General features: G+C 38.1%; 3 protein-coding genes across 3 annotated transcripts in view; 1 reads left to right on the forward strand and 2 right to left on the reverse strand.

Moving 5' to 3' along the window:
* Positions 1-1578: 1578 nt before the first annotated feature.
* LOC149042768 (uncharacterized) lies at positions 1579-4552 on the reverse strand. Its single transcript, XM_089213510.1, has 6 exons — positions 4379-4552; positions 3166-3339; positions 2900-3018; positions 2528-2636; positions 2220-2329; positions 1579-2103 (listed from the first exon to the last, which is right to left on the reverse strand). The coding sequence occupies exons 1-6, from the start codon at positions 4496-4498 to the stop codon at positions 1953-1955; spliced, it is 783 nt and encodes a 260-aa protein (XP_089069636.1). The 5' UTR covers positions 4499-4552; the 3' UTR covers positions 1579-1952.
* Positions 4553-5328: 776 nt separating this feature from the next.
* The window catches only part of LOC149042769 (uncharacterized), a 45294-nt gene continuing 22909 nt past the window's right edge, over positions 5329-27713 (forward strand). Inside the window, exons 1-3 of the mRNA XM_089213516.1 lie at positions 5329-5449; positions 6333-6402; positions 6498-6603. Coding sequence (XP_089069642.1) covers positions 6384-6402; positions 6498-6603 — 125 coding nt within the window. The 5' untranslated portion in view covers positions 5329-5449; positions 6333-6383. The remainder of the gene's footprint in view (positions 5450-6332; positions 6403-6497; positions 6604-27713) is intronic.
* Positions 22482-25091, reverse strand: LOC149042770 (zinc finger protein 862-like). Its single transcript, XM_089213493.1, has one exon. The coding sequence runs from the start codon at positions 24786-24788 to the stop codon at positions 22635-22637; it is 2154 nt and encodes a 717-aa protein (XP_089069619.1). The 5' UTR covers positions 24789-25091; the 3' UTR covers positions 22482-22634.

The raw sequence follows: 27713 nt of genomic DNA on the forward strand, positions 1-27713 counted from the left end.
GTTAACGTGACATAACAATCCGTAATGGTGATGTATGACTCGACAGACTTCACCTACTTACCGATCGACGGCAAAGTTGGTAGTATGTAAAGAAACGTTTCTTCCAAAATGTTATCAGATGCGTATAGGATATATCACTTGCGTAATTTACAACACACCAGACAATCTAAGAATCGCATGGGAAGATAATTTAATCGGCGCTACATCCCGGTCATGAGCAACATGAGGAGAGAGGGGCAGCTGTTGCCAATGAAGTTCGCGGCACGATTTTACGAGTGAAATATCTTGTATATTTCACCACGCACAAAACGGCTCCTTTAGGAGGGGTCCGGGTCGCGAATTCCCACGTAGACTCTGTGACCCCCTTCCGCAGTATGATTTTATCGTGTCAGCGGTCGTCTCACTTTAGTAATAATAGACAAGGATATGCCTGCAGTCAACCAGCGGTATCACAATTGATTACTCTACTCTAATCAGTTGGGTTCCGGAGTTGAAACCTTGCAGGATTTTGTTAGAATTTACGTTAAGAAAAGGCGAATTGAATGGCAGATTCAAATAGGAGGTAAGTACATCGGTAAAAAGGAATGCTTTATTAGAAAACTGCAGAACTTTTCCGTGTATAATTTTTAATACAGTAAAAAAGCTGAGCTTCCAAGGTGGCCATAATTATATAATTTGCCGTTAAGATCAGGAATAGGTTCGTCTGTTTAACAGTCTACTGGCCCATTGAAAACTTAGTAGTTGACATCAGTTAAAATTAAGAACAAGTAAGCATTATTATCGTAAAAAATATGCAGCTTTTAGAAGCTGGCCAGTAAGGTATTCTTAGCTTATTGCAGAAGGAAATGTAATGGTTTCATATTAATAATTAGTCATGGTGAAGAGCAGGTCCTTCACAATAATAGTTTGAGTTGGTGAAGGGGGGACTCAAGTGTGTTCGCATGAGCTGGGAAAACTTGGATTTCAAATTACTGCAGGGAGGGGGGAGTTGGACAGAGGGGTCTGAATATCCTGATTCCCATACCCTTATTAAATGGCTCTTGCCTCTGTTTTATTTTCATTGCAAAAGTTTATGCAATTTTGCTAAAAATTTTACCCAGTTCCTGCCCCTCTTGCCTCCAGTACACCTCCATCCCCTATTCTCATGGGTTCCCATCCCCCTGTCCCCCACCAAATAACTCTTAGATACTGGGAATTGCTTTTGAAATTAGGAAAGAAAGTGTTTATACACAAACCAGTGACAAACGTGTTATACCCGAACATACAGTACAAGGATATGAATTATTTAGAACCGGACCTTCAAAATTTTATCGTCAACTCCAATTCCATAATATTTTTCACAGGTTAATACTTCAGCCATTAGTCTTGTAAATGGTTGGTAAATGGTTTATCAATCAGATTGGAACGTACAGGGTAAAAAAGGGCATTAATTTTTTATCACCAGCTTCTGGAAGTGTGTCTTCAATTTTCTCTTCATTAAGTTCTTGTTTAGTATTTTATCTTTTGCTTGTTTGTGTGCCTTTTGGTTCTTTCTTGTTTTCTTTACAATTACAGTTTCTGAAAATATTGGTTCCATGGTTTTTGTCCAAAAAGATGTTTAATGAACATGACATATCTATTTCATCAGTTTCTCAGCAAATGAGTGCCTAAATCAAGGAACATTTGCTGTGACTATAACAAAGAAGTATTACTGATCACATTCAGTCAGTCAAATTTTAACTGACTTAAATGATTGGTCTCTTAACAGTACACCTCTTGGGCCCTTTTACTGCATATTCTTTGGGAAAAAATGATTTAAATTATATAGCTTGCTTTAGAAAATACACTTTCTCACAATTTTTTTCCCTTGAATGTAAATTTCAACAAGCTGAGCCACAACTCCATCACATACTTTAAAAATGAAAAGAAGACTCCCAGATAGGTTGCTATTTGTGTGTATTTTAAGTGTATGATCATGGACAATAAAAGAAAGGATTTTGCAATGCTGTGGCAAAGTTCACTCCTAAATAACTAGCATGGAAGAAATGTCCACATCTATCGCAGCCAAGCCAGTCTTCATTGTCATCCATCTGACACACCTTGCAAACAACAACATCCCTTCCTCTACCAAAAAGTGAAGTAAAAGTTCAAAATAATTACTTAATTCTCAATTTGTTTTTTGGGATTAAACACAATACACAGTGGTGATTGTAATGATAAGAAAGGCATAATTATTGTACCTCAAAATGTCATCGTAACAGCTGCCAAACAGGTTGGATAGAAGCTTCATTCTCTCAATAGAAACATTGACCTTTGTGATTGGTCTGTTATCACACAAGTTCCTGGCAAACTAACAATAGATCTTGCAGTTATATTATATATGATGTAAGATTGGTTGATGTAAAAATGTAAATATTCTGATTATGTTTCTTTAAAAACTGCTATGGAATGACATCATATTGTTTTGACTGTTTAATGTCAAAGATATTGATGGAATTGGTACCTATGAGCTCACTTATCTAATGCTTTATACTACTCTAAAGATTACCTTACAAATAAGTACTCCACAGTTGAATCCATCAGTTTGCTGAAAATGGGGTGGCTTGAGGCATGCCCACTCTTTACTTTTCCAGCCTGTTTTGATGTCAGCAGCCTCACTACAGAAAGATTGCAACCATTTTCATAAATGCTACTGGATATAGCTACAAAAATGAGTTATGAACATTGTCTCAATATTAATTCCTGGCGATTGATGGAATCAATTAAGTTAGGTTTAGTTAAGTTTATGTTACATGAAGTCACTAAATTACTCATATATATATAGCTGAAAAATCATAAAAACAATGTGGCCAGTACAATGGCCTTTAATAACTCTCACAACAATGAAACACAGGGTCTTGCTGGGAATACAGAAACTCACCTTATGTTATTTATAAGTCTGTACAGGCTGGGATTGGAAGCTGCTGTTATTTCATTTGGATGTTTGTTTCCATGAATAGGATCAATGTAGACACGGATAGATTCCTTGTTATCTAAAATCTTTGAACACATTTAGTTTATGTCGCCAAAACGAAGTCCTGAGTCATGTGTACAATGTTCAATTTATCTAAAGAATATAATACAAATTTTTAGAGATGACTATTTTTTAAAAAAAAGTGTACAGTATGAATAGCATCCTCGACTTACCAGTAATGTCCAGTGATGTCCAGTGATATTCATTGGAATAACAATTTTTTCAATTCCATGGAACCTCTCGCCCATCCACAATCTACGGGTACTTGCCCCATGTTTCACCAACTGACAAAGGGTACTGTCAGCAGCAAAGATTTTTGTTAGTTTCCACAGTGTAGCATCAACGATCTGCAAAGAGAAGCACAACGAATTTAACAACTGAAGATATACAAAATTAATCTTTCGAATAGTTACTGGAATACAGTACTGCTCACCGTATCAGTTAACCATCCATCTACAAAACTAGGGATCTCCTCTTTAATTTTCTGTGTTTCTTTTGCAGATAAAGTGCCAGGAGGAAGAGTGGCTAGCAAGTCAGAAATTAAATTGAATTAAAGATTTCTGGAGACTCAAGCTTTCATAATTTTGGGCTGCTTTCTTTGTTTTTCAAAAAAAAAGAAAAAAGAGTGCAAACAAAACAGATCTGGTCCACACGCGCATGTTTTTCACAGCGCCTTGTCTTTTCTTCCAAACCTGTGTAAACTGTTAAAAACCTTTCGGGCCGAGGTTAAAGAAAAATGTGATCATTTTTAGACTACGAAAAACGCTTTATTAAATAGTCGCTAAATCTTGACAACTGTGAATGATTGTTGACTTTTATGACGATGATTTAGCATTTCTTCGTACTCATTTTCTCACCGGTGAAAGTTGTGCAATAGTCTGTCAACGCACGTGTGGAACGGATGCTGTAAATGCCTTCGGATAATTACCGAAATTAAAATCCTGGCCACTTGATAGCTAAATTTTATTGAACTGTTGCGACATAATATTTCGCTTTCATTTCTTCATTAAGATATGGACGTCGCATCTGGGCTCCATAAATGACTAGCATATTTCCGCCCTTAACAAACAAAAGGCAGCGAAAGGTCAAGTTGTTTTGTAATATAAACATGAAAACCCTGGCATGGCCTTCCTTGACTGTATTCGTCCTCTGTTTTGCGCAATCGTTTTCCTATTCCCGAAAATTGCAAACCTAAAATGCTCAAAAGAAAAAGTAAAGAAGATTGAAAATACTATTTTCGGATGATCCCCGCGACCTTTCCTTGACCTCTGTTGTGGAGCGCACAAAACATGTAGAATTCAATGTGGTGAATTGCTCAATGAGGTCTTCCTTCCGTTCCTCTGTCCCATCTAAAAACCCGTAACCGTATTCACTATCAACGCGTACCTCGCAGAGGTTTGCATGAAGAAACTCGATTTCCTTCTTAACTAGCGTAGATTGTTTGCCAGAACTATTTGGATTACAGCTAAGGCTAGTAGCCCGCGTTGCAAAAAATTCGGATGACATCTCGTTAGCAAGGAAAGGCCCATCAGCCCTGATAGGGACGTGACTTTAAATAATAGCGCGGGATTCTTGCCGCTAGTTATAATTAACAGCTGATTCAACCCTAGTCCCCAAGTTGAGCTCCCCTTAGTTAGTTATTACTAAAGTGGGACGACCGCTGACACAATAAAATCATACTGCGGAAGGGGGTCACAGAGTCTACGTGGGAATTCGTGACCCCTTTAGGAGCCACCAAATCTTGAAAGTCAATTGTCAACGTATTAAACATGTTGGATGTTGTATCAAGCGAGGCACGATTCTACGAGTGAAATATCTTGTATATTTCACCACGCACAAAACGGCTCCTTTAGGAGCCACCAAATCTTGAAAGTCAATTGTCAACGTATTAAACATGTTGGATGTCGTTTTCAAGCGAAAACCGAGAGAAAACATTATGGTTTGTGTTAACGTTTCACGGACAAGCTACCGACAAGCTACCGACAGGTTACCGACACATTACCAACAGTCGGCCGACAGTCGACCGACTGTCGGCCGACAGACGGCCAACTGTCGGCCGACAGGTTTTTTGGGGAGCTCTTCTTCACAATTACCGATCGATGACGCAAATCCGTTGATCCAGATAAGGGAGTCCAACGAGTTGGCTTTCTCACCTTCTGGGCGCAGGAGGCGGGATGGAGCACTCCGGAAATAAAACTTATGGTTAGATTTATAATGAGGTTATTGTTCTTCTAGCTTTTTGATGCATTTTCCGCGGGTTTTTCAATTTTAAAATGCCCAATTATCTCAGGCCTTTCTTCGCTCCATTCCATCATGTTGTGATCGTCACGTGAATATAAACATACTCAAATGAGTGACAGATTCAATAGTTTGTAGCACTGTGAACGGTAGCGCAGCCGGCATTGCAAGGAAGACCTGGCTTTTGCGAAGATCAAAGGAAGAGGCAGCCATCTACAAGTAAATCATCTTTTATTTTATTCCTTAATTACATGTTTAGATTAATACTGATTTATGTTAAAGCTTCCGAGCCGAGTAGCAAATTAGAGCGAAATGGATCAGCTACAAGACTACCTTCCACGGTGCGAAGCGCGCGGTTCTTGGACTTGCCGAAAGAGCGCTTTACTATCAAATAGGACGCTTGACTCTCGATGCATTCCTTTCTTAATTGGGTTTATTTTCAGCGTAATGAACATCTTATGGTTTATACGTTAATTTTTTAGAGTAAAACATCGGAGAGCTCTTTGGGTCGCCTGCTCATGCGCAATTTTTCGGGAAACCTGAGTTAACGTGGTCGTCCAAAAATTTGCAATCCCTGCGGCTAGTATCCCTCGCAACCCTCTCTTTTTCAGACTCAAAACCTGACTGTACAATGTCAGGGAAATTGGAATATTGTGAAAATCTCACTTGAAGCATGCCTCTTTGAACCGGTTCACATAAGCTTCAACCAGGTACATTTAGAGCGTTCGTGATGAATGAGGCGAAATTCTCTTTCGTTAAGAAACATTACATCCGTTCTAAATGTCTTCTTAAGCACTTTTATAGAAAGTATTTTTTATGAAAAAACACAAAATCTTCAGTTTATGGCAGTTTCTACTGAAGTTGTTTCGCCGCGATTGTGGTTCTACCGCAACCAACTTGCTCAAGAGGTCGTTTCGCTGCAAGACTAAAATTTGTAAATATGTTCCCGGGGGACATAGTTTGATGCTACTTTGGTTTGCAGATTTAATGAATGTAACCGAAGAAGTTACAAATCATCAAATCATCACTTGTTCTCGGGCGTTAGCTTCGATGAGAAAGCTATAAATTATATTAATTTTTTCATCTGTATTCTTTTGTGTAGAATCTGCGACAAATTTGTGTCAAAAACAAGTCTGATGACAGATGTGGAGGGATGTCACGCGGGCCTCAAGGTGAAGAAGATGAGTCGACGAGTACAACGAAAGCTGTGATTTTCGCAGCGCTTGACGATATTTGTCTAAGGGACTGCTTGTACGTTCTCTCTTAGGACAACAGACAGGTTACTCTGGTGATTCATGTGGTTTCAATTTACTGGATGGACGCAGCTGGGACCTGCGCTCTTATTTGGTACAGACAGGAGGATCAAAACCTTTGTAAGTGTTTACTCAACCTTTTGTTTGTTTACTTAAATGGCTCAATCTTTTGTCAACATTTAGATGGAGAAGCTATTGAAATAACTTAGTACCACCCTTTGTTATTGGAATTATGTTTACTTAATAATTCTGCCCACCAGGCATTAAAAGCTGTAATGTAAATCTATTGTTCCTGATACTTAGTTTTTTTTCTTGTGGTATTGAGGCAATTTTGTTGCTTCATGGTATGAATGAATTGCAGCGAAGTTCTGAGTTGGAATTATCATTTTCCTTGGCTCTTATTGTCATTGGAATTTACTTCACAAATGGTTGTTAGAGGAGGTACTCTGAAGAAAGTTGGTTTACAAATAAGAAACTTGAAAGCAATCAGGGCTAAATTTTCTTAGGTGGAAGAAACTTGAATTAGCTTTTTTAAAGGTGTTCACCCCATTTAAAAGATGGAGACAAGTGTCTAAGTTCAGCAGTTAGCTATTGCTGTGACACACATCCTCAGAAACCCTGGGGCTTTAAGTTGATTTCAAGTTGGGGTGGAAGAGCTCCTAGGGACATTGTCTTGCGAGACCAGTTCCATATGATTTCAGTTATTCTGGCTTCTGATTGGTGCTAGAAAATCTGTGTTTTTCTGCCCAATCAGAGTGAAGCAGAGTGGAGTCCTTTCCTGTGTTTAACACAGACATTTCTACATGAATCATATTTCTTTCTATATTTCTTAAATAACTTCTTAACTACAAGGCTGGTTTCTATGTAAACTTTCTCCTGCCAAATCTTGCATTCTAGAGTGACAATGGACATTCTGCTGGGTCACATTTGGATTTTTGGTGGTCACTCTTACTCAGGTGACTTGACCATATTTGTTAAAGTCATCTGACCACAGCAGAAAAATAAACCTCTAAACTCGTGCAGAACACATATCAGGAGAATAAAAGTCATTTTTAGATCATGAAGATACTTGCAGTAAATCATACTTTTGAGTTTCTGGAAATTTTGAATTATAGAGAGGAGATGAATTTTTTTAGGGCTTCCCTCACACATTTCTTGCAACTGTAGTTGATGTACAAAAAAATTAAAATCTGATACATAGGATGGTGCTGTAAATTTTTCTCTCTGATCCTCTGAAAATAATAGCCTTCAACCATTTTCCTTTGAGGGGAAGGCCTTTTTTGCTCTCAAAGTCCACGCTTTCACCTGATTGAGGACTGGTATTAGTCACAAACATGCTCTTCCACCGCTTCTGGGATTGAGTTGCCATGTTTATTTCACACAATGAGAAGTTTGATGGGTAGGCTGGCCACAGTAGTCTTTCTTCATAGATTTTCAATGCCTTCCATAGCTATTAGTTATAATTCTGGTGTTAAAAGGGACTTGTATTCCTGGTATTGAAAGGATGGTAAAGAAGAAGAGATGGTTATCTAGTTGATAAACACACCAGTAGGTTGTGCTATGGTATAAAGATGTATTTGTTATTATGATTGTTGTGATTTTAAAATATTTCAGTATGATTGTTTAATCATGCTTACAATATAGTTTGCATCTATGGGCTTTAATTTCACACTTAGGTTGAATATAACACCGGAGGCATTCATAGTAAAGTGTCTGTTATTAATTTTCTGCCCACATGAACTTGCACATATCTAATGTACCTGTTTATGAAGATGCATTTGCATCATGCATACTTCCCTATACTGTAAAAAATTGATATTTTGGAGCAAATTTAAAAATATTTATTTAAGTATTTGCCCAGTAAATGATATTTACCCATTGTATTTACTTATCTCTGTTAATCTTGAACCTTGCAAAATAATCTCAACCCAACCTGCATTGAAGTGAACCTCTGCAGACTTTTTTTGACTTTTGAGAGCTGTGAAAAGTTCCTAAAGATATTGTGTCTTGTTTGGCTGCTGCAGTAAAAAATTTATCACCTTCCAGTGTGAAAGGCTGGCAGAGATGAATTCTTCACTGTCTCTTCTAACTAAGCATGGCTAATTCCAGCTTTTGCCAATTTTCAAGCAATGTTGCGAGGGGAGCCTTTTTCAAAACAAAACATGATCATCATGGTGTCTCACTGGAAAAAATAACAAACAATCAAGTTGGTTTAAACTTGAGGTTTTACTTATTTTTTTTATTGAATTTTCACTAAAATCCAAGCTTGGCAAAAACGTAAAATTTCCAATTTAGATAGACAAGTTAGATTTTTTTTAACCAAACTGGAAAATTAGAGAAAACCATAATTGGAAAAGAAATTATCCAAATAATTGTATTATATTCATTACTTTTCAAAAATCTAGATATGGATTTAGCTTATTACTTATTTGTATTTTATAGATAACCAACTTTGTTAACTCAGTAATCCTGGTTTGGATTACCTGACAACAACAAGAAATTTATTTGTACCCTACATTAATTTACATGATACAAAAAAATATATATTACATGTAAAATGGAGAGAGTTTAGGCTGCCCATAATAACTGTTGAGGGCTATAAAGATCTTGGGTAGAAATCTTATTAAGGTTATTAATAGGAATCATAATAGGATCTACAAAGGATTCTTATAATAGATCTTATCAAGATTCTTGTAAGATTCTTACAGGATTCTTACAAGGACTTTATTAAGGTTCTTACCAAATTATGTAAGATTCCCAGCAAGATCTTACGAAGATTTTAAGAAGAATGTTAACAGCATCTTAGCCAAAATCCTATACAATTTTAATAAGATTCTGGTAAGATTTCTAGAAGATTCTTACAAGATTTTTACAGGTATCCTACAAGATTCTTATGGGATTCTTAGAAGATTCCTGCAAGAAAATTTCTGAAAAACCTTTCGTCAATTCTCTCAAGAATCCTATTAAGTTTCTTTATAAGATCTTTTAAGAACATGGCAAGATCCCATGATAAATGTATTAAGGTCATTATGTATGTTATTAAGATCTTATAAGAATTTTATCATGATCTTAAAGAATGCCACTGTAACAACATCTACACAATCTTATTAGAAATTACTATTTTTTTTTGGTAATTTTATGATTGTGTACTGTAAGATTTCATGTTGATCCAATAACAAACCTAGCAAGAGCTTAGAGAAATAAGTTCAGATCTTTATTTTAAAAAAGGGTTTCATGATGATCATAATACACAAATTTCTTAAAGATTTGACAAAAATAGCCAATTTTTTATATTTTGGTCTGTGTTCACACATGGTAAGAATATAGATGCCAAGTTATTTCCCCTTATATTAACTGTATTAACCCAAACTTGCTTAACTACGGTCATGAGCTCTGAAAAAGAATGTCAAAAGTTGGCTCATATCAAATGTTCTTAACAGACCACATGCAAGAGATTATTCAGAGTTAATTGATTTCCAGTTGATTTTTTGTGATAAGTGACAAATGATTGAACAATAGGATCATATTATATATTTAAAATGAGAGAGACCAGAGTGTGAGACAAGTATGGTGTGGGAGAGATCGAGATCAAGTTGATTTTATAAAATAAAACATGAAGGTTTGAATCATAGCAGACTCTTCAGTCTCATTTCCGACACAGTGGCACCTCTAAGGGGACCTGCGAAACATGGAGGAACTATCCAAAGAAGTAGAGGCTATATATATCCCAGATGTTGTTGTACACTAATGGAAAAACAGGCGGCATTGTGGAAAAGGGAAACCTAGGAGTGGTTGCACAACATCACAACAACCTACAAGCCTTAGTAAAAGTAATAGACACACTTAAACTAACAGGGGAGAGACAATGTTCAAGGCTGGAAAAAGGGCAGAAGATGTTGGAAATTGGAGCAGTAACATTGAAGAACCTATCGCTGAAGCTGACAAAGAAGTTTTGTGACTGGAAAAATGGCTATTGGAGACAAATGAAGAGATCGAACATTGAAAACAAAAGGACGATGAAGAGAGGAAAGCCTGTACACGTGAAGAGGAGCTTAAATTCGAAAGAGAACAAGTGGAGATGAAGCTAGAATTTCAACACCACCTGGAAGAGGCCGAGGCAAAACAGAAACCTGTTGAGAAGGCTAATTGGAGTGAACAAAGGACAACAAAGGTACCTGAAACTGCAATAAGCGTGTAAGTCTCCTGGCCTTTAATAACAACACCACAAACCAAATTCGAATGAAGATTTATTGTAGCCGACGTGCTTGGTACTAAGAGTGTGCATACAAACAGCGTGGGTTGAAACTAAAACGGTAAAAAAAAGCAAAAAAGTTACAAGTTGCGACTAAGGTAAATTAGAGTAAGGAAATAACAAAACTGCAAAACGAGGACTGTGAAGTACACTTACATTGTTTCGGCCAGAGAAAATTGCTGTAAAGCGGACTGCGAATAACGCGAAGAGACTTGCAAGAAACTAAACAGAACTGCGCTAAGCGCGGACCAAAATGAACTGCCCAAACTGTACTGCAAAACTACGATATGAAAAATACGCTAGAACATGCGGAAAATAAAACTATAGAAACTTAGAAAGGCGCTAATGAAGATGAAACAGCACAGAAACGCTAACGAGGGCGCGAAAACTGACAGAAAGGAATAAACACCTAAATTAACGCCAAAAAAAAAAACTAAACAAATGGACGAAAAGAAGTATAAACTAATTTGCGTACGCAAAGGAAAAACAAATTACGCAAGAACGAATAATAGAAAAAATGTTACACTTGGATCTTACAGTACCAAAACTACAGATCACAAAGTTTAATGGGACCTATGAAGCATGGCTGTCATTCTGGAAGAAATTTCAAGCTAAAATTGATAAAGCAAACCTTGCATCTGTTACCAAGTTTGCATACCTGAAAGAGCTGGTAGATCCAAAGGTTCGAGGGGAGATAGACAGACTGCCTTTCACAACAGACGGCTACAAGAGGACAAAGAATATCCTCGTCTGTGAAAATGGGAAAATGAGGGAGATCGTGAATACGTATGTCCAGAATATTGTGAATTTGCCTGTCATTACAGGAACACAACCTGTGCTTATCCACGAATTTGACAAAAGAGAGAGAGAGAGTTCTACATTGATGTACATTGATGCACATTGTCTATGATGCTTCTGCAAGAGCAAATGCAAGTGTCCCCTCACTCAACGATTATCTCAAAATCGACCCTCCACTACAGAGCCAGCTTTGGAACGTGTTGATTCCAAACAGGTTCTATCTCATGGTAATAGCTGGCGATTTAAAACAAGCATTTTTGTAAGTTTGAAACTAAAGAGAAGACCAAGATGCCTTTTGCTTTTATTGGTTAAAAGATCTACAGAGCAAGCAAGCAGAAACCTTATGATTCACTCAAGTACTCTTTGGTTTGGCACCATCTCGATTCTTCTTGGCCGCAGTTACCAAGGAACATCTACAGGGATACAAAATGGTTAACTCAGAACTAGTAGAGGAGATAGAGTGCAGTATGTATGTAGATGATTTAATCAGTAGCAGGGAGACAACAAAACAAGCATTAGAAATCAAGATGACAGCCACAACAATCTTTGGTGAGGCGACTTTAAAGCTGCACAAGTGACCTTCCAACAAGTGGAAATAGTTAGAAATTGAAGGTGTGACTTCAGATGTAGAAAGTCAGAGTTACGCCAAATAGCAACTGGGAACCAGAAAGGGCAAATCAAAACTGCTTGGGGTCCCATGGGACAAAGAAAAAGACAAAATTCAAGTCAGCTGTCCAACTTCAACGGCTGAGCCAACAAAAAGGATATCCTGGGAAAAGTCACAAAAATCTGAGATCCACTTGGTCTCGTTTCACGCATGACCCTCTCTGGAAAATGCTCTACAGAGATGCCCATGATACCAAGATCATGTGGGATAGCCCCTTACAAAATGTCAAAGAAGTCCTGAAGGGTTTTCCCACAAGAAATGTTTACGATCGGCTGGGTAGCACAGTAGCACTGCACTGGAGCTGTGGAAGCGGTGAATACAAACGGTTTGTGGGAAATCAAGTGAGGAAGATCCAGGAAAAACAAATCAACTGGAAGCATGTACCAACAGAACAGAACCCAGAGGAAGTGAAGAGTTGGGGAAGAGATGTTAGTTAGTTAGTCCTGTGGTTTGCAAACCACAGGAATGGCTGCCTGACCTTGTCATGCCATCTACTCAAGAATCAAAAGTGGAAGAAGTAAAACAAACGTGTGAGTTGTTTGCTCTGGCGATAGGGAAAACAGAGAACAACAATGCCTTTGATGAGCTGCTAGAGAAGCATGAGCTGTTGCGTGTCTTGTGAGTCGGTGCCTGGATCAGGAGATTCCTCCAAAACATAACAACTGTCCATAAACAGTGTCATTCTGGATCAAGTGAGCTCAACAACAAGCAAATTCAAGTGGGAAATTTGAAGAAGACTGTTTACATTTGAATGTGCACGGAAACCAAGAGGGAATGTTAGAGTGTAGAGGAAGAAATCAAGGCCATTACCCATCTTTCTGCCAGACTCCACACCCTTCTCTCACACATAAGTTCACTAATCACATGTCCACACAGCACTGTGTGGCCCTTACTATGACCAAAGTACAAGAGCTATACTGGGTACCAAATTTAAGGGCACACATAAAACAAGTTCTCAGCACTTTCAGCCTATGGCACTGGCAACACCGCCTCCTGTACTCCTACCCACTGACCATACAGAGGGGAGCACCTCATTCAAGGTTATCAGAGTTTATTTTGCAGGGCCCATCAAATACCATATCAGAGCCAAAACAGAAGGAAAGGCCTATCTTGCATTGTACACATACAGTCTTACATGAGGATTATTCCTGAAAGAACTACCAAACCTGGCAACCAGCAAATTCTTAAGAAGTTTAAAACAGCTCATCATGCGCCATGGGCATCTGGAGAAGATACATTCCAATAATGGGAAAAACTTTGTTGGCACTGGGAAATGGCCCAAAGAAGTTATGTGTGACTAGAAGATACAAGACTACCTAGCACATGAGAACATCTAGTGGCAATTCAATCTCAGCCATGCCACTTGGTGGGAAGGACAGTTCAAGTGCCTTGTCGGGCTGGTCAAAACAAGGCTATTGGATGCAGAATGTTGACCTGCACAGAACTATGTGAAGTGGTACTGGATGTGGGATTGCTTTGAATAACCACCCTTTATGTTACGTCAAAGATGTCATACAGTTGCCCGCGCTTACCCCTAACTCACTGCTATTTCTTCGATGAAACCAGCTACCAGAACTGGAACTACACCATCTAAGAGAATTTGATCGATGTAGAAGAGCTACATATCTGCAAAGGTGCAAGCAGGCTTTGTAGACCAGGTGGACTACTGAATATTTACGAGGGTTGAGAGAACAACACCGAATGAAACACAAGGGTCAAACTACACCCTTGGGCAAAGGAGAGGTTGTCATTGTAAAAGACCAGGAACAAAATTGCAACAAATAGAAAATTGGAATCATGGAAGATCTGATTTCGGTATGAGATGGAATTGTTCGAGCTGCCAAACTTCAAGTGGGGAAGAAACACTTGAACAGGCTGTACAACACCTTTACCCAATGGAGCTGTCCTGTGATCGGGAGAGTGTACAGGCTCCTTTGCAACTCAACCCTGAAGCCCTGACATTCAAGCCCAGGAGAGATGCAGTGGTAGCCGCTCACTATGGCATACTTGATGCAAAAATTAATGCTGATTAGAGATATTTGGGCACGCTGAACTGATATACTGAACTAACTTTTTGTTTCATTCATTGAATTTCAAGTTTTATCGAGTGTGCCATTCTAGTGTTTTTTCTCTGTTTAAAAAAAAAAAAGACAGGAGGGTTTTTGAGAGATGATTCAGTGTTAATTGATTTCTGGTTGATTTTTTGCAATAAGTGACAGATGATTGAACAACAGGATCATATTATAGATCGAAAATGAGAGACCAGAGCATAAGAGGAGAGCGGTGTGAGAGAGGGAGATCAAGTTGATTTTATAAAATTAAACATGAAGTTTCAGATCATAGCAGACTCTTTTGTCTCATTTACAACACCCAATTTATTTTCAATCAGACTCGGGGCTGCACTGATGAGTCCTCAAAGGATAGAACTGAGTACTGTCTATGGATGAGTGGTTAATCTAGAATTTTTTTTTCAAATAAATGTCTTCTAACTCTGAAAAAAGTCCTTAAAGAGTAACTACTAGGATTGTATGGGTAAATTTATACTCACACTTGTAAACAGAATTAACATTTAACCCAGTGACAAGCCTGCGAATAATTTTTGTCTCTAAGCAGGTCATTTGTCAGGCCAAGGACAAGTTTTGATTGGACAAAAAGCCAGTGTGGTTGGACAAAAATTTATAAGCCATTAGAAATTTAAAAATAGAGACATTCACTTCATTTTCTTTCGGTATTTCAGTACAAATCCTTCCAGTTCCTTTTAGAGAAGGATTTGTTACATCTAGCAAAAAAAAGGAATTAACTAAAATTAAGAAAGTTTGTGTTTTATGGAGAGTCAGACTGTGTCTATGTCTTCATTTTCATTTCTGAAGAGAGTCTTTTCAGACGAACTGGTTTCATCAGAAGAATCTTCCTTTACAAGGACACATTTTGATGTTGATGACCTTTAGATGTACACTTTCCTGTGCTGTGGGTTTGGTCGTCTACTCTTTGCTCTATCCCACTTCTGGACAGCCATTGAGGGGTCATAACTCTCCAGTGGTGGTCCTCTAGCTTGGATTCTTAGGATCCTGAAGAGTTCCCTGGGAGAGTTAAGCTCTTTTGGCTGTCTTTACCCTTCCCAAGTTGCTGATTATTCTCTCCAAGGCTACATTGGATACAGGAAGAGTGAAGAGTAAACAGATGAACAACAGAATGTTTTGCCATTCCAAAGCTCTTGAAGAGTGGAAAATCTTGTACCATGTTACTCTATAATGGGGAGAAGGTGACAAATATTGCACTGTGTAGTCAGGCATGTCATGCCATTCACTGACCACCTGCAGCTGTGATGCCTGGAGTCCGTGTTGTAGGAGGGGATCTTGGGAGTGGCTAACATAGTGTAAATGACCTCATCCATTGACTCATTTCCACTGCTTCTGCAATCCCAAGCGTCATAATTCAATTAAGATTAAACTCTAACTTTGGTTGATTTTGCTGTTTACTGTTGCTTGCTGTGGATGGAAGTTGACCTTGCTGCTTATTGTGGAGAGAAAAGGCTATTTTGTGAATATCAGATTTGGCATGGTCTACCAAGTTTGTAAGTTTAAAGTTGGTTGAGCCATCAATAAAGGTTTTTGAGAACTTAGGTCTGTTTTTAATCACAGATTCAAACTGACTACATACCTTTCAGTGCATTTCAGTGCAGCACAATGATGTCCCCTTTTAGTTTTCTCGCTATCATAGGTTAGCCAAGAACCTGCTTCGTACAGTACCAGGTCTTGGGTTTTCCACCTTTCCACTGTAGAACAGGTGAGTTTTCTTGATGTTATCTTAGCAGAGTCAGACTTCACTGCAGCTTCAAAGTTACCCTGATTGGCATCCATCTTTTTGGCACTGACACCTTTCAAGCCTGCTTCTACATATCTTTCTGGTCTCATCTCATCATTTGGTCTTTTAATTGATTTTTGGGGCAGTCCATCAACCTTAGAAAAAAAAAATTGGTTATGTTCTCCTTGGTGGGCCTTTTCTTTACAGGTGAAGATTTGCTTCCAATCACACCTTGATAAGTGCAAGGGATTCTTGAGTTTGGATCTGTTACTTGAGGTGTAAGAGAGAAATAAGAATGTTTTTCCCCGGCAAAAACACAAATCTATGGTCGTGCTGTAGGGGAAACTTTGTCTTTATTGGCCTGATCACATGTGTATTCCGTATTTTCCCGCGTAACAAGTTTCCCATGAATGAAAGTTATTTTGGGAATTGAAGGTTGTCATGACTACTAAGCATGCCTAATTTGTACATTTAAGGCGATCACTATAAAAGTAGCAATAAATAAATTTCATGCCTGCACAAATTTGGTAAGAGACTTTTAAAAATATTGTGGGGGACATAAACTTTATTTTCGAGCCTTCTGTGTTTGAGAAGTGGATGAAACTGAATGGCTTACAAATCTCTACAGAAGTTTAACCTCATACGAAGTTGATAAAACCAGACAAAAGTTGTGCCACATGTTTATGGCTCACTGAGCTTAAGATTATTTTACCTTTTGTTTTTATGGTATTTTATTCAGATGGTTTAGCAAAGCAAAGCCATTTTGGACAACCTAACTGCACAAGGGTTCAATCCGTGCTAGATAAAAATACTGTTAACAGCTGTAGTTGTGGAATAAAATTATTTACTGTCAGTACACTTGGGCGAATAATCAGTAGGCAAATGATGTTTCGGGAAATAAACGTGGTGCGGGTCTGGGGACTGCACTGAAATTGGCTGTTAAGAGCTATAAAACAGAATTGCAATCATATGGACTAGAAAAGCACTGGTTATGTTTTCGGGTTTTTCTAGTTTTTGAAAGTGATTGCATCCAGAAAAACGTGAGAATTTGTCCTCTGTATGCGATTTGCAGAACATTTTAACCGCAGGTCTAATTACAACTGAAACAACACTTGCAGATAATTATAGACAATGAGTAATAACATGAGAGCTCAGATTTTTATATTTTTTCAGTTGGACATAATTCTGAGGAAATCAGACTTGACAATCTTTCCAATGCTGCTGCAAAATGTTTCAAATTAACACATAGGTTGACCAATGAAGTATGTTTATAGTTCAACTTGACATTTTTGCATGATAAAATTAATTCTAAGTACAGAATAAAATGAAAAAATAAACTTGTGTCATATTTGGCCAAAACTTCAAGAAAAGTTTTTTACTTCCTTTGCAGCAAAAATACCCAGTAAGGTATCCGACCAGGCTCAGCTCTCACCGGTCAAAACCCAAAATTTACCGGACATTTGTCCCATGACTGACTGTTATTTGCAGCCTCACATCGAGTTCCACACCCCTAGAGCTCAGACCACCCCCTGAAATTCCAGAGAAAATGGCTGCCACAGTGAACACACACACTGCTAAACTGATTTAAGATTTTAATGTCTACAATTTACTCTACTGAAGGGGAAATTTCACAAAGTTGCATGTTACATGATATACTTTTCCCCTATCAAATTTTATTTTCAACTTGAGCATCAGGCTCTCTCAAAAATAATTCTAAAGCTAGAGAACTGACTCAACTTCATGATGAACAGTGAGTTGTTAGCAGTGTTGCCTTCAGCTTAAAAAAGTATTTATCATTATGATAGCTCTTTTTTGTACTCTTATTCCATAAGAATCACATAAATGCTTTCCCTCAAATACAACTTCAAAAAACATCACAAATTTCTCCTCAACAAAAGGATCCTCAGCTTTCTAACCTGGGTCAATTTTGAATTTGCCACCATTGCCATATTACAACATGTCACAAGGCGCAGCTGTAAAATTATTTTTTGTGAGTCAACAGTAAGAAGAAACCAATTTTTATGCCTAAATGAAAAGTTTCACTTTTAACAATGCATATTTGTCCACTCGCAGCAAATGTTAACAATAATTTTTTTTTCGAACAACGACAATCAGGGTTGTTGTTTTCATCCATACCTGCTTGCAAAGTGGGACTTTTACCTATAGTTTTTACAATTAAAAATGCTATGATCACAAATTGTTGTAAAATGACTGTAGCACACTACTTAAAGGTTCTATTTCTTACAAATTTCCACTATGCCACTTGGCAAAACATGATTGTTCACCCCACATTTGGTGACACAAAGGAACGTCACACTGTTCACATGCATAAGATGTTTCGAATGTGCTGCCTTCATTACTTTTTCAGCCAACTTTTGTGCACATAGCACAAGCTTTCTTCCTGCCCTCCAGTTTCCCCAGAAAATGGTCACTTAAGTTTTCCTTCATTGTCACAGCGCATGTTTCAAAATTAGACGGACGTTTATATCCATTGTAGGGAGCAATAAGAAGCTTCACTAATTCTTGGCGAAAGGCAAGTTAGGATCACTTCTTCTGGCCGGCTAGTTTCTCTAGGATGTGTGCATTCGCCAGCAACAAGTTGACAAAAAACTAGAGCAAGTACTTTCACCATTTGCGAGAAGTTGTCCCAGGTGGATAATAGCTTAAGACACTCATCATTTATATCGACCCCCATTCGTTCCTCCATAATAAGATCCACAACATTTTTCATCGCATCAGGTGGGACAACTTGTCTCTGACGCCTGTGAACAACTTGCTGCATTGAATGAATTTCTGGCTCAGGGGTAGTGTTGGTCAATACTGGAGACATGACATGTCTGTCTCTTCACATTGTGGCAACTAAATTCCCAATCGGACGGGTTCGTACTTCGCCTAGAATTAGCTTCATTCACTTCAGGTCAGAAGGGTAGTCTTTCCTGTTAGTGCAAATGGTGCCACAAGCATAGATGTGTCTTGTTTGCTAGTTTCACATCAAATCAGCAGATGTGAAGAAATTGTCCAGGAAAAAGTACCGATTATTATCCAAGTAGGTCTCTCCAAGAGTCCAAGGAATATAATAACAGACCTTTTCTTCAAAATAGCTCACTGTCCATCAGATTCTTGCCCAAGTAGATCACTTCCCCTTTCTTGTCACTGTTGGTCTAAACAGTCTTCCATCTTGCCATCCACATTGCAAAGCAAGTTTTGTTCTTGCCATGTTTCATGAGCTTGACTCATTTTGTTGCTTTCTTTGATGGTAAAACCAGCAAAGACTTCTTGCTCTTCATCAGATAAAAATTGACTTTCATAAATTCTTCCAGAAACTACGTCTAAGCCTAAGACGTTTTGTGGAAAAATTTGTGAAAATCGCTCAGTGAACATGGGATAATGAGTTTGGTCTAAAATGAAAACTTAATTTTTGCATGTCGTGCTTCCCAGGGGAGTTTTGTTTCTAAGCTACAGCCAATGGAAACAAGCCATATCTGACAGGGTGCATTTGGGTGCATTGGAATTTCAGAGGGGTTTTGTTTCCAGGCGCATGAGGGTGCATCATATGTCAATGGGTTAGACCCTTTAAGCCCCACAGGAAACTAAGGAAACTTAAACCCCTATTCCCAGAGTTCAACTGGCACTGCAGGACCTAAATGTCTTGTTTTTATCATGTCTTCAATAATATTGTTTATCGCAAAAACTATAGAACAAAAGACAAAACACTTAGACAAAAAGTATTCAGCAAGAAATAATCTTTAATTTTTAGACCTTAATGACAGCAAACAGTTCATTGTCGAGTGAATTTGAGCGACCTGGAAATAGTTCAACATAGAAAACTTCAATTATTTACACTATAGTTGGCAATTGCTTTGCAATGAAGTAGCCAAAACTTTAAAACACAAGCAAAATCTACCAAAAAAAATTCAATGAATAACATGATAAAAAAATATACAGAAAGTCTGGCAATGTCTCAAGTCCTAATCATTGAAGAAATTTATGAAAAATCTCCTGGTGTACTAGTTTGAATTTCATGTGCTCCTGACACATCAGAATAGGTCACCAATGTGGTTTGGAAAGCACACCAAACAAATGCACTTGCTGCAGCACTGGCAGCCCATTCTGCAAAATGTTGTCTTCCTGTGTTTAAGACAATGTTTGCATTGCCCTTTGCTTAAAGCAATTGGCCAGTGCCCATCCTCAGACTGTCCAGGTCTAGTTGTTCTCCTTCGATTGCTGAATTCACCAATTAGATTTTGGGTGAGTTCAATATGAAATGCCAAATGTGTTCTGGAAGGATGGTTGATCACTTTTTTCTCCAAAATAAAAGAGTTCACAATTCCACATCCAAACAGAACCAGAACAGGTAGTGCCACCACTTTCTATATTTGTTACTGATGGCATAATGACCACATAGCTGATCATGCAGATCAACTTCTCTCGTACTATTGTGGTAGCTTTTCACTATAGGGATGCTATGCACTTGAATTATTGTTCCATCCCATTCTTTACAGTTAACTGTCCCATTTCCAAGTAAATTGCTTTGGGTGCTCTTAAAATAGACCGTGTTTTATCTTTCCAAGCTATAGCAACCACGTTTTTTCGGTGAAATAGCGCCTCTCTTCGCCTCAAGTGCTTGACATTGGGATTGTTTGCATCTAGTTCCTTTGGGAAATCTTTCCTGTTCACTCTCTTGGTTTCCCAAGAATACATGCTGTCCTCCAAGTCCAAGAGATCTTCCACAAACTTAACAGTAGAGAAAAAGTTGTCAAAAATGACATGGTGATTCTTTCCTACCAAGTTCCAAGTTTGAACATCCAACACAATAACCTAAGTTCTGTTCTGCGGTGCCATCATGTCTTTTTTCAGTATACACATGAAAGTTACAAACAAAGCCGCTAGATGCTTTGGCTAAAACCCACACTTTGAGTCCTCGTTTTAGCAGCATGTACTGTTCCATACCTAAATGTCCTTTGAATTTTACCATGGCCTCATCCACTGACAAATCCTTTTCTGGTTTCAGTTATATCTCACAATTCTGAATGACATGATCAAGAACTGGTTGTACTTTAAAAAGCTTGTCATGTGCAGAATTCTTATGAGGCACTTGATTTGCACTGTTATCTAGGTGCAAGTATTTGGGGAGTTTGTCGAAGCGATTACTTGACATTACATTTTATACGCTGGAGCACCAAGTAGTGGATCTTTGCTTTGCAGGCAACTGTTTGATACCAAGGAGTATGTGAAGACGGATAAAGGCTTTCATTTCATAGAGTATTGTCTCGAACCATTCCTGGTCTGGCTTTATAGTAATACACACTTGTGTCTAGCAGTTTGTTTTGGTGACAATAAGCTCTATAAGGTATTCTGAAACATTAAATAAGTAAAAAATTTTTTTGCAGTTCCATTCTCTGCAACACCAGAAGTTGGGCCAGTGGCCACAGAGAATGGCAAAACCTCAATGGGGTCTTCATTGACATTCCATGTTTCTTCAATCTCTTCTCCTTCGGAGTCTGTGAAGTCTGGAAGGTCTTCAGTTGCTACAGAAGAGCCGGAAATATCTGACTCTGAGTCGCTTTCATGTCTATCTACAATTCCTCCTTGTCTTAACTCAGCAATGGATTGTTGATCTTCCTCGGTAAACCCTAAAAACATGCCCTCTTCGCTCTCATTATCTCTCAAAGCTGCCATCTCACCAGACCTGTGATTTTCAGCATGATGCTCAGAGAAACATAGTGACAATTTTAGCATTAAATCAAATCTTACACTCTTTCCCATTGGTTGAAATACGATAGAACTGCCTAGCAACAATATACCGGTAACTGGTCTTTTTATCGGTCAAAATAAATACAGGTTTCAAAGTGCCATATGGCACTCTCAGGAATAAGATGCAGTTATGCAAGAGTGCCATATGGCTCTATCGCAGCTTAAAGGGTTAAACTTAAACAGTGTTAATTTTTAAATTAAGTTGCATACCATCACATTAATCGTAAATTTGACATTTTGATCATGATTGGCTGCTGAATATACAGTAGTTGAAAATTTCGATCTAAAATTACAAACAGGATGTGAACATTATTTTTGAGTAGTGTCAACTTTAATCTTCAGGCAGCCTTGGCAAATCTTGCTCTGGAGCTGGTGCTGGCACTGGAGCTGTTGCAGCAGCTGCTGCTTCTTTCTTAACAAGGACTTTTTTTACACTTGGGCATTTCTGGTTGCAGCACTGCCTAATTAGCGGCAACTTCCTAGTAAAGGTATCTGAACTAAATTTCACTGATATGGCCCCTGAAAGATAAAACAATGAGTTTACATTTAGAAAAACAAAATTAATGTAATTATAACATTGCAATTTTATTATTTTATGTCACAAAAAGTTAAGACCAGCTACTTTTTTGGAGTAACTTAAACAGAATAACCTCCTCTTTACATCCTTTTTACAGCACCATCACATTTCCAACACAAGTCAAAACAGTGCATTCCATTTACAGGGTTCGACATTAACTTTTGAGGTAACTTGCCCCATTGGGCAACTGCCATTTAATTTTTAGTTGCCCCCCAAAAACTGTACTTGCCCTGTTCTAAAAGGTAGTTGCCCACTGACATTAAAATAAAAATTGCTTACAGTAGTGAGTATGGTGTGTTTTATTGTCTCTGAAAATTTGGGCGTCGTTGTCGCTCTCCTTTGTCCCACCAGTGTTGCAAGGCGCGAGCAGCATTGTATGATTCCAAATCTGGGCCATCAATAGAGATTCTCATTAAGTTATCAAGGGTTTCTGTTTCCAGGCGTGATCTCCAATCTGATTTGATACGTTTCAAGGTGCTAAAACCACGCTCACAACATGCCGTGGCCAATGGTAACACAAGCATTATCTCCACTAGCATGAGGATGTTAGGGAATCTTTCTGAATATTCTGCAAAGATTCTCTGCCACATGGGAAGCATCCTCAATTGGCTATGATTTCTCTTAATACAAACTTTGAGTTCTTGCCATTCTTGATCCACCAATTCCAAATCAAAATCATTTCTTTCAAGAAGTAGCTTGAAATGATCAACAAGAGTGTTCAGTTCTTGTTCCCCATACAGTGTCAGTTCATCATCACGATCAGGCCACAGGCTAGTGTTGAACATGTCAAAAGCAGCAATAACATCATTGGTATTCACATTAGCAAACCTGGTGTTTACATAGGCAACCATGGACCCAATTACTCTTTCTTTAAGCCTAGTGAAGGCAGCAATATCTCCATCTTGTCTGTTGAGTTCAACACCTTTGAAATGGTTACCATGATCTCCCACAGCTTCCAGAAACTGTGAAAGCTTTGCACCAGGTCTTACCACCAAGGCCTGCATAGACAAGCGAGTGCGTTCAATGGAATCTTTCACCTCCGCTAAAGTGACTGCGTCTTTCTGCATTACCAGGCTTAAATGACTGACAACATCAAGTGCATCAAGCATAAAGTGCATGAAAAGTACCTGTTTGAAGTCAGACATCTGTGTGGTGATTTTTCGGGCTCGTACTTGCATCACAGCACTGGCACCATTCCCTTGAGCAGCTGTGTTCTGAAAATGTGTGTAAATGATTGCAAAGTTGTGAAGGAATACCTTCAGTCCCCGGTGAAGGTGTGGGGTCCATCTTGTACCAAGTAAACTTACAGGCTTCAGTACACTAAGTTCCAGAACTTGGGCTAGCTCATTTAGTTCTCGTAAAGCCTTTGGAGAATAGTGATAATGTTTATAAATCCCTTGAAGAAGATCCTTCAGTTCTGTTAAAATGCTTTCATCCTTAAATGCATCAAGTATTGCAAGTTCCAATTTGTGCGCCACACAGTGCATTTCAATGAGGTGTGGGACATCATCTTTGATTTTCTTGAGTACTCCATTCTGTCTACCCATCATTACAGAAGCACCATCAGCACCAAATCCAACTAGTCCATCTTTCCAATTAATTACATTGGCATAATTAAATCCATTGTCAATTGCTTGCAAAATCCCATCAGCATTTGCATGTTTAACTGACTGCACAGTTAAAAATCTATTCACAGGTAACCCATTGTTAAGATACCTGACAAACAAAAGTTCTTGTTCTATAATACCAGAGTCTGTGGAACCATCTGCCATTGCTGAAAAGAAGCGAGGGCTTGCATTGTTTAGTTTTTCACTTAAGTCAGCTTTTAAAATTTCTGCAGATGATTCAATGAAGTTTTTACATGCATGATCATTGAAATAGGTGTTACCAAGCTCTACATCATTCTTTATTTGAAGCTCACACAAGCTCTTAAAACTGCTGAAGGGCATCTCTTCTTTTGCCACAAAGTATGCTGTGTTAAACAATTTCATCAACTTTCCTTGAACAGCACTTTCCATATTTCTCAAACCTTGTTCAATTGGGTTTTGTGGGTTACGTTTTGAGCGGTAAACATCAGCGCATCGCAAGTGTTGCTTGCTTTTGTTATGGGCACGAATGACACCAATTCGGAAATTATCTGAACCCTTGTAGAATGAGCTATTCTTGTCTGCATGTTCATTTACTTCCAAACAGTATTTACAGTACATTTTACCTCCAGCAAACTGGATCCAAGGAAAATCCTTTTCCCATTTTGGAAGGAACTTTCGTACTCTCGAAGTGCTGTCGTACTTTTTAGAAGCTGTTAAGTTGCTACAAACTTTTTTGGCAGGCGGCTGGAGATTATCGGATGGTTCTTTGTCTCGTTGTGGTTCTTTGTCCGACTTAGAGCTAAAAAATCGAGTAATTTTACCCGCCATTTTGAACACATGTGCATTCAAGATCTTTCTGTGCATCCTCTCATGAAGTGTACCGCTGACATGAGTGACGCATTTGCGATCTCACTCCCTGACGAGCGTTGAAAATCAAGGTGCTTTTACTGTTTAGCTACATACAAAAAAGACAACTTTTCTTGGTTTTCTGTTTTCTTTATTATTTCTAAGTGATTTAAATTATTATTTTTATTATTACTTCCAAGTTCCAGCAGTTGCCCTGCATGGAGGAAGCCAGTTGCCCACTGGGGCAACTGGCCTGAAGATTTCAGTTGCCCAAGCCAAATTTTACATGCCCCCGGGCAATAGGACACCCATTAGTTTCGAACCCTGCATTTAGTAGACATGCAAAAGGGGGTCCTAGATAAAAAGGGAATGCTTTACTTTTGTAAGCCATGCAGATTATAGAGGGTTGTGACATTTTGGTGGCTCGGTGTAACTATACATGGTTATGTATAGTCTTTTCCTATAAAATATGTACGTGAAGGGGACAGGTAAAATTAGGATGGCCACTAAGGAATTAAATTTACCCTCAAAGCCCTCTGAAGGCTGTACATAGTGATATTACATATTGTTGAACAAACTTTTACACAAATGCAGAACTTTAAATTTGACTGCTCAGTTCTATAGCCACACAGTTAGCAGAAAGAAAATTATTGTATAAAAATGTTGTAGGGATTTTTTTACTATACCAAAAATGGTCAGAATTTTTGATCCAAAAATTAAAGCAGGGATTTTTTTGTCAGGGGAAATTTATAATGAACAACTCTTCTGTTCCCAAAACAAAACCCCATGTGAAAAATGAGAGGTGTGGGTTCCCATGGGTTTGCAACTAATTGTATGCACTATGCAACTTTGATAAAAGTGGTAACAAAACCCTTTAGGTACCATGTTAACTGAGGTGGCAACAGCCTCAGGCCAAATAGTTGGAATTAATTTTTTAAGGTTTACAAATAAAACAACCACTAACTGGAGTCATTTAGCATGGACCAATGACAGCATAAATAGAAATGTGTCCTCTAGTGACCACAGACACGTTGGAAACTTAGTTTTACAACCATTCTATAGTACTTGTATAAGTTTAAGTTATCATAACATTAACTTACTTTTAAGAAAATTCATTTTTTCATGGTCAAGCTCCACCTTTCCCTCCGTTTTTACTCCTTCCATTTGCCCTATGATGCCATTCGTCATCTCCATCCTTCCAATCAACTTTAAAAATATTTTCAATAATACTGCTTTACATCTCCTCCTGAAGATATTGATAGAAGATTGAATCCCTCATGCATCTTCCATTGTAAAAGGGATTTAAAAAAAGTGATTAGCAGTCTATGACTGTTAAAGAGTTTTGTAGACTAAGTCCTTAGCTCAAGGCTGCATTCATGTATGAACACTAGGAGAAACTAGGGGGAAGGGGAGGAGTTTGAAAACATTTCTTTTCCTAGAATGCTGGAATTGGGAAGAAATGATTCAAAATAATTTTCCTCCACTGGAAGAACAATTTAACTCCAATCATTTCTTTAAATTTTGGTTTTCCTTTTAATGACTATGATACTTATCTTACCAAAGTTGCTACGTTTGAAGGCCTTTCTGCTGGCTTCCTCTAGTAATAATTTCTACTTCTGCCTCTTTGATGCTCTGTGTTATCTTAAGTTGAAATCATTAAGTAATTATGTACTGTGACCAAGTATTAGAACCAAACAATTACAATGTACAAGACACATGTAACTGCCAAAAAAATGCAGCAATAACATTACTTCAGGTTGCATTGTATTTGGCATTTAGTCATCTCTCAAACGAAGGGCAGCAGTCACGATATTGTGTAATTTTTGGTTTTTTGCAATGGAAATACAATACAACAATAACAACAATCTTTATTTAACATGGTCAAATGTTCTTAGCTAATTGGCTACTTTACAGACATGCCATAAAAAGGAAATAAATAAACCAGAAATAATAATAGAAAGAGAAGATTTCTCATAAAAACCTCTATAAAAATTTATTTATACAATTAAAAAACTATTAAACTAAGTGTAAATCAGGATTAAAATGTAAAATTTGAGAAGTCAAACATAGACATCAATTTCTTAAATGTTCTGTATTTATCAGCGGCACAAAACTGATCCAGAAGAGCGTTCCGAATCTTAACTGCAGCATAACGCCACAATTTAACACCATAGGTGGTTGTATTTACTTTGGGTAGCTCAAGGATGTGTTTTCCTCTAAGATTATAATTAGTTGATCGTTCATGCAATAGCTCTCCTATTCCTGTTGGGACTTTATACCCATGGATAGCTTTGTAGACACAGGTGGCCATTTTAACAATTCTTTGATTAAATGGAGACAGCAGGTTTAGTTGTTTTAGCAACGTTTCGTATGTGATTGACTTGTCACAGGTCACAAAGCAAAGCACTCGTTCATTGACTTTTTCAAGTTTGTCCGAACCTCTTTTACCACAGTGATGCCACGACTCTGAGCAGTAATTGAAATGCGGGGCAATGAAAGCATGATGTATATCTATCCTCAGTTCAAAAGGCAATATTTTCTTCAGACGATTGAGATCAACCTGTTGACTTACTTTACGACAGATTTACGAATCTGTCCCTTAAACCTAAGCTTGTTGTGGATAGTGATGCCAAGGAGTTCCATTTCATCTTGAATAGGGATAACAGTACCTTCACAGGTCAACACAGGATTTTTCTCGACCCTTCCATAAGTAATGGCTTGATATTTTGAATGATTTCTTTTCATTTAATGGAATTCATACCACTCATCAACCTTTTTCCTTTGGTCAATATTTTCTGCAGACTTGAACAATTGGAAATAAACCTACAACAGTAATTACTTCCATGAAGGAAACAAAAGAGCTAATCATTTAGTATGCTATTTGATCTTGCCATTTAAAGTGTGTCAAAGCAAAACAAAATAGCAAACATAAAGAAAGTTGTT

Source organism: Pocillopora damicornis, chromosome 7 (genome assembly GCF_964200805.1).
Source record: "Pocillopora damicornis chromosome 7, jaPocDami1.2, whole genome shotgun sequence".
Classification (NCBI taxonomy): Eukaryota; Metazoa; Cnidaria; class Anthozoa; order Scleractinia; family Pocilloporidae; genus Pocillopora; species Pocillopora damicornis.

What these genes read in the sequence shown, in the direction of transcription:
- LOC149042770 (XM_089213493.1), bottom strand. Translation starts at nt 24,788, where the DNA reads ATGCACAGAAAGATCTTGAATGCACATGTGTTCAAAATGGCGGGTAAA.
- LOC149042768 (XM_089213510.1), bottom strand. Translation starts at nt 4,498, where the DNA reads ATGTCATCCGAATTTTTTGCAACGCGGGCTACTAGCCTTAGCTGTAAT. An exon ending in GACATCACTGGACATTACTG is followed by an intron (nt 3,019 to 3,165) that starts GTAAGTCGAGGA and finishes ATGTGTTCAAAG; the next exon opens with ATTTTAGATAACAAGGAATC. An exon ending in AGACTTATAAATAACATAAG is followed by an intron (nt 2,637 to 2,899) that starts GTGAGTTTCTGT and finishes ATCTTTCTGTAG; the next exon opens with TGAGGCTGCTGACATCAAAA.